Here is a 6,765-nt window from a genome sequence, read left to right on the forward strand (position 1 = left end):
AGGACCAAAGAAAGAAAGAGAGAGAAAGAGAGAGAGGAAGATACAAGGACTAGACTAGTGAGTGATGAGAGGAGAGATAGAGCAAGAAAGAAACAAAGGAAAGAAAGAAACAAAGGAAAGAAAGAAACAAAGAAAAGAGAGAGAGAAAGGTTTTCCTTTCCCCAAGGCTGCTGCCTGCTGCAGGTTGCACTGCAAACCAAAAGTTGTGGTTCTTAGTTTTAAGACCTCTGTGGCTGTGTTTTTGTGTGTTTGCTGCACCCAAAGCAAAATTTGTTTTTGGCCCCTCCCACCTCCTCTTCCCACCAACCCCGCTCCATCTTCTTCCTCAATCCCATCACTTCCATCCAACCAAGCTTTGACTACCTACTCTCTCTACTAGCATCAGTCTGGTCTATCTTCTTCCTCCCCATCCACAACACCATCTTCTCTGGCAAAATCTGTGACCATGATGGTATATACTAGTAGTAGAAAGATGGTGGACACTATGGTTAAAAAAAAAAAAGTGAAAAACTTGGATAAATAATCAACACAACTAAAAAGGGCTCCAACAAATAGTACTCTATTAAAAGAATTAAAATTAGATATTAAAAAAATTATTCCTTTTCTTGTAAATAACCTTTATTCAATAATTACACACATAGGGGGGGCATATTAATGATTACACAAATATAACTCCACACAAGTCTCCAACCCATCATTACCTTTTATAACATGGTTAAATCTTAGCCACCTCTTCCTACTAATTCCCCAAAATAAGCACGCATCTCCTTCGTTTTCCCTCTATCATTTCTCTCTCTCTCTCTCTCTCCTCTTTCTTCTTCCCCCTTATCTTTTGTTTTCTCAAACGTATTTTTCAGTCTTTTCTTTTACTCACTCACTATTTAAAACCCTTCCCTCATTCTCTCTCACCTTCCTTCTCCCCCTCTCTTTCCCTCTTCTCTCTCTCTCTCTCTCTCTCTCTCTCCTTGAAAATAAGAAGTTCCCAAAGAGAAAAGAGGGGAAAACCAGAAGGCCCTCTTCTCTACAGATGGAGTTGTAGTAGTTTTTAGTACTAGTACTTTTTTTTTTTGGAGTAGTTTTTGCTGTTTAGTAGTAGCAGTAGTAGTAGTAGAAGTGGTAGCAGCAGCCCTTTCCCTGCACTTCTTCGCCTTCAACTTCAACTTCAACTCTCTCTTTCTTACTTCACTCGGTCTCATTCTCTGTCTGTCTCTCTCTGTCTGTGTGTCTCACATAGTAGTAACAGACACTAAAATAGGAGTCATCATGGATACTTATGAAGCAACAAAAATAGTGCTGTCGAGGATCCAAAGTTTGGATCCAGAAAACGCTTCAAGAATCACAGGTTATATACTGATACAAGACCAGGGAGAGAAAGAGATGATAAGATTGGCCTTCAGTCCAGAATCCCTTTTGCTCTCTTATGTCAACCAAGCCAAAGTTTGTTTAGGAATTTCGTCAAACACTTGTTCTACACCCTCCACACCTTCCTCTCCTTCCCCTTTTAGCAGCAACAGTAATCCCATCCCAAGTTCTAGGCCCAACCCATTTTCCCAGACATCCCCTAGAATCATTATCCCAAATAATAATAGGTTCCATTTGGGGGCAAACAACACCACCTCTTCACCCTCTTCCCCATGGTCTACTTCTTCGAGAAGCTCTAGATCAGCAGCAGCAGCAGCGTCTTATGCTGCTGTGGTTAATGGAGGTGGGGGAGCGTCTACTAATACTGCTTCTGGGTCCTCAAGTCCTTCACTCTCTTTGCCCTTTTTCAACAATAATGGTAGTGATTTGAGTGGTGATGAGTTTGGGAACATTCAAGTTCAAGATCAGTTGTCATTTCTTGAGGAATCTTTGGATCCAATTGTTAGCCCCAGTGGAAGGAGTGATTCTGTGCTTTTTCCTTATGGGAATTGCGAGGACAGCCCGGCCCACCATCACCACCAGCAGTTACATAGGAGGAGCTGTTCTGTTAATGATGTTTTTCTTGGTGGTGATGACGCTGGAGGTGGTGGAAATGGTGGGTTTGGTTGGAGACCATGTTTGTATTTTGCAAGAGGCTTTTGCAAGAATGGCAACAGTTGCAAGTTCCTGCATGGTGGTGGTGATTCTACTTCACCTGATAGTGGTGGTGGTCTTGGGCCTATGATGGTGGGGTCTCCAAGCAAGATTGATGGCATTGATGAGTTGCTTAGACTCAGGGCCCTTCAGCAGCAGAGGTTTGCTGCTGCTCAGCAGCTACTGGCATCTGGGGCGCCTCCCCCTTTTGCTTACAACAAGTGCATGAACTTCTTGAACGATAATCAGAGGTATGTTTTCCCCAAAAGGCACAATCTTGAACATTTTGAGTGTAAAGTTGGTGACTGTAGTTCATTATTAGTACTAATTGGTACTAGTTTTGTGTTTCTCCGATTGCATTGTGCCTGTGTTCCTAATAATTTCGATTAGGTATACGAGACACAGTTTTATTTTTGGTTCATAGTTTAACTGTTCTTGATGCTTTAATGGCACTTTTTTGTGTACCTGTGTGCATGTGCTGGCTTTTGTGTTAATTGAACACCATAGTTAGAGGCTTGTCGGACCAAGTTTGGTTGCTTTACCCATAGGCTGGAAAGATGGCTCTTTTTGCTTCAAGTCGTACCTCAGTTTGAGATGAAGTCAATGTTATAATTTTTTGGCAAATGGCCTTAGGATTGGTTTAAAGTCGCTGTCTTGATGTTAACATGATTCTACATTTTAGATCGGCTGCCGCTGCATTGATGATGGGTGATGAATTCCACAAATTTGGTCGGTGTCGACCAGATAGGAGTGAATTTTCGGCAATGGGATTGGGAGGAAGTGCTAGTTCAGCTTCCCGACAGATTTACTTGACTTTTCCTGCTGATAGTACATTCAAGGAAGAGGATGTTTCTAATTACTTTAGGTAACCTGTTCATACCTGGTGGATTGTTTTTGAATTTTTACTCTAGGTGTCAAGATTTAGCTAAAGATTATTGCTTCTTTAATTTGTTTCTGAAGCATGTTTGGGCCAGTGCAAGATGTTAGAATCCCGTATCAACAAAAAAGGATGTTTGGATTTGTTACATTTGTCTACCCGGAGACTGTGAAGCAGATCTTGGCCAAAGGAAATCCACATTTTGTGTGTGATTCGCGAGTGCTTGTCAAGCCCTACAAAGAAAAAGGAAAAGTCCCCGACAAGTATGTAAACTTCCTTCTACTCATTTTGTTGCACGAAGTCTTTATTGTCTTCTAGGAATAATTGGGGGCATTTCTGTGGGTGAATGTGCAGGAAGCAGCATCAACAGCAACAGCCGCATCTGGATAGAGGAGATTTTTCTGGGTGTTTGAGTCCTTCAGGACTCGAGTCTAGGGAACCTTATGACCTTCCCTTCGGTGAGAAACAAGAACCTTTACATGTTACCATTTGCTAATTGAACTTTATACCTATCCAATTCTTTTTAATGTCATTAAGGTGCAAGGATGTTTTATAATACACAAGAAATACTGTTGAGGAGAAAGCTAGAGCAGGAGGCAGAATTGCATCAAGCGCTCGAGTTTCAGGGAAGAAGGCTGTTTAATATGAGATTTATGGAAAAGAATCAGGGTCAACAATTGCAGCCTGGCACATTGCAAGGTGTTTCCATCCCTTCTCCAAGTCAGCCTCTGTCTCAAATCAATCAAGATCTCATTCTTCCATCTGATGGCATCAATTTAGAAGTTCCAGAAGGTTGGCACTCTTAAAAGAGTCTTGTGATGTTTGTTGCAGGTTTAGCTTGAGGCTTTGTGCATTAAGAAGTTACATGAGTTTATTTTGTTGCAGAGGTTAATGGTAACCTAGAAGCTGCTAACTCTCCTCCAGCTACAACTGATGAGCGGGTGCTTCAGGAAGCATCTGAAGCTCTCAGCAGCGGTAGTGACTCTGGTAACAAAGAAGAGAACACCAAGGTTGAAGAATCTGATACACATGAAAGGTATCAAATTCAGTTTTGCATGAGATGTTAAATTAATCGGCTTGGACATTTGTATTATTATAGGCACTCACGCATGTTGTTTGCATTCCTCTCTCTGCTTCCTTTATGAATTAAGTGTTGCTTTTTACCTGATGAAATTCAAATTTTCCTGGAAGCAGCTTGGAGAACATTCTTCCTGATAACCTCTTTGCTTCTCCGACTAAATCAACTGCTGAACTCCACTCCTCATTTGCTACACCTTCAGCTAGTGCTGATGAAATTTCCCCAATAACATCATCTTCTAACTACATCCCAATGCTGGCCCCAACTCCTACCCTTAGCATGGCTTCTCTTAAATCATGTTACTTCCAAATGCCAAGGTATACTCCCACTTCGACCGTGCATCTATTCTTTATGTTACTGTCTGATGGTAGTTAAAAGTTATTGGTATTATTATTGACCAGGTTTTCATCTGGGCAAGAAGCCACTGAAATTTAGGTGCTAGGAGTGAAAGATGGCTAGCAAGGAGTGTTTAACTTTAGCTTTTGGTAAGAGGACTGTTTTTGGATTCTTAATTTGATTCATGCAAATCCATATTTGTTTCACTTGGAAGAATTTTTCGTTTGTTAGATTTTTTGACCTTTGGTTTTTTTCTCCTTTGTGCAGAAAAAGTTGAGTAGCTAGCATATACAAGAAGTAAAAGTCCTCTAGCTGTATAGCCAAACCATACCCACAACAGAAGAAAAGATCTGTAAGGAAGATCTCCCCAAGATTATTGTCATCATCAATACCATACTACTTACAACAATACATAATGCATACATAAAGGACAGATGAACTGATTTATGGGAGTGGGGTCTATCTTTGTTTAATTTGTACCCTCTCTGTAGTAGTGTGCTGGACCACACAGAACAATAGTAGCATAACAAAGGCAGTAGTAACTTTTTATCATACAATATGTTTATTTACTCTTCTTTCCTCGTCGTTTTTGCATTTTTTTTTCCCATGTTATATAGTAGTTTGCAAGGAAACCAAAAAAGAAAAGAAAAATTTGGGAAAGAAGTAATTGCCCTGACGTCTCTTGTGAAAGGGGGGGGTTTAGAGATAATATATCATGCACTGAACCAGCTGCACCGTTCCAAGGAAGTCTAAAGGAGCTGAATGCCTACCATAGCTACTTGACTCAGCGTTCAAACCCGAAAGGGTAAACAAGTGGTTAAGACTGAAGCAAAGGCTGAAAGCTGTGTTTTTTCTGTCACTCTTTATGGTTCAATTGCTTCTGTTGCATGACAGCCTTTCTTCATCACGTTGGATCATCTTACAAAGTACACGAGGATGATGGTTTTGACTATTCGCCCCCAACCAATTTAATTAAGAAAAAAAAAAAGAAAGTAAAAATTCGAAAGGATGGTAGAAAGAAAAGGGTGTTCTTTTATGCGATTAAAGGCTACTTTAGGGGACACTCTTTTGTCTCATTTTGTGGTTTCTTTTAGGTTGGACATGAAGGGGGAGGGCCACTAGTTCACATGGGTGCTGACACCATTTGAATGGGTATCAGGGTACAACACTCCTTTCACTTTCAGCCCTTAGCCTGATTCAGATATAAATATATGTGTTTGGCCTTTTGTTTTATGGGTACTGGTGCCCCTTTGTTTTGGTATTTTTTTTTCCTTTCTTTACTTTTATATTCCATGGGGCACATGTGCTCCAAATTCTGAAACCCCCCCACCCCTTTCCCTCTTCATAAATTTGTCTTGTCACCAAACATTATGGTCTAAAGAGAGAAATATGCTGATATGGTAAAAATGAACTTTAGATCCACTGAAAAAAAGTTGCAGTTAAAACTCACTCACTACTGTTAAAGTGTAAAACCCAATCTCCTACACCTACTCCTCTTGCCATTTTAGATTAGCTTCACTGGAAATGAAATCCCATGACTTGGATCTGTGTTTTCTTTCTCATGATCCCCTTTTTGTGTTGCTTAGACCAGCTATATATTACTATCTAGTGTACAATTTGGAGGCAAAAGGAAGTTTGACACCTGGATGAGGGTACATTAATATTTTACTTTGATGTTTGTTGGGGGCCTTATCCTGTACTTTGACTAAGATTCCCTTAAAGACCTCTGCTTTCTATGTTAAGGGCAAATTAGTCATACAACATGGGGTAGGCCAAAAGTTAATGATTTGCCGGACCAAATTTGTAATAATTTACTGGGCCTTAATCCTTTGCGCATATAACTGATGAGTCCAGTTGTTGATGTCTTAATTTTCTTTTATTAAAGTGTCTTCAAGTCTGTACTAGAGAAGTGAGAAGCTGAAAAAAAAAATTTTTTTGGGGGAAGGAAGCAGAGGAAACTGCACTGACTACAGAAGCAGAGGAAACTTTAGTACTTGCTTGGACTTTAATTCAATCTTGAAACTATTAAATAATGCTCCATTGTCTTCAACGAGAGTTGTCAAAATGCTCCATAGTGATTTTGACGGGTTGAAATGAATAATGGATACAAGTGAATCAATTCATTTATACTCATTTAATTAGATGGGCATAAATGAGTAAATCAAAAATTGAGTTGGGTAACTCAATTACTCATTTATAATCCATTTATTTTAACTTTTTGTAAATTCATTTAAACTTATTTTTGCAAACTAAATTATTAATTTATACCACTTTTTACACCCATAATTAGTTTTAAATATTTACCTATAATGCTCAATAAGTCTAATTATCAAATTTTTTCATCCATGCTCAACTTTGCAAAATTACATACTATTTAATAATTAAACAATAAGAGTATAAAAAGAATTTGAACTAAGTA

At 39.3% G+C, this 6,765-nt stretch overlaps 1 protein-coding gene across 3 annotated transcripts; it reads left to right on the forward strand.

Moving 5' to 3' along the window:
- The first annotated feature begins 976 nt into the window (after positions 1–976).
- LOC113702061 (zinc finger CCCH domain-containing protein 46) lies at positions 977–4,915 on the forward strand. 3 transcript variants are annotated; one of them, XM_027223022.2, is made up of 9 exons: positions 977–2,306; positions 2,738–2,920; positions 3,016–3,195; positions 3,287–3,390; positions 3,470–3,724; positions 3,818–3,968; positions 4,127–4,327; positions 4,412–4,495; positions 4,614–4,915. In XM_027223022.2, the coding sequence occupies exons 1-8, from the start codon at positions 1,264–1,266 to the stop codon at positions 4,443–4,445; spliced, it is 2,151 nt and encodes a 716-aa protein (XP_027078823.2). In that variant the 5' UTR covers positions 977–1,263; the 3' UTR covers positions 4,446–4,495; positions 4,614–4,915. The 3 variants fall into 3 exon arrangements, with proteins under 3 accessions (XP_027078823.2, XP_027078831.2, XP_071910430.1); XM_027223030.2 differs by lacking the exon at positions 4,614–4,915 and having other exon boundaries at positions 1,076–2,306; positions 4,432–4,495; XM_072054329.1 differs by lacking the exons at positions 4,127–4,327; positions 4,614–4,915 and having other exon boundaries at positions 1,076–2,306.
- Positions 4,916–6,765: the final 1,850 nt, after the last annotated feature.

The sequence above is a fragment of the Coffea arabica genome, chromosome 1e (genome assembly GCF_036785885.1).
Source record: "Coffea arabica cultivar ET-39 chromosome 1e, Coffea Arabica ET-39 HiFi, whole genome shotgun sequence".
Taxonomy (NCBI): domain Eukaryota; kingdom Viridiplantae; phylum Streptophyta; class Magnoliopsida; order Gentianales; family Rubiaceae; genus Coffea; species Coffea arabica.

Coding starts and splice junctions, on each gene's coding strand:
- LOC113702061 (XM_027223022.2), top strand. CDS start 1,264: ATGGATACTTATGAAGCAACAAAAATAGTGCTGTCGAGGATCCAAAGT. Junction 2,921..3,015: donor GATGTTTCTAATTACTTTAG/GTAACCTGTTCA, acceptor TTGTTTCTGAAG/CATGTTTGGGCCAGTGCAAG. Junction 3,196..3,286: donor AAAGGAAAAGTCCCCGACAA/GTATGTAAACTT, acceptor GTGAATGTGCAG/GAAGCAGCATCAACAGCAAC.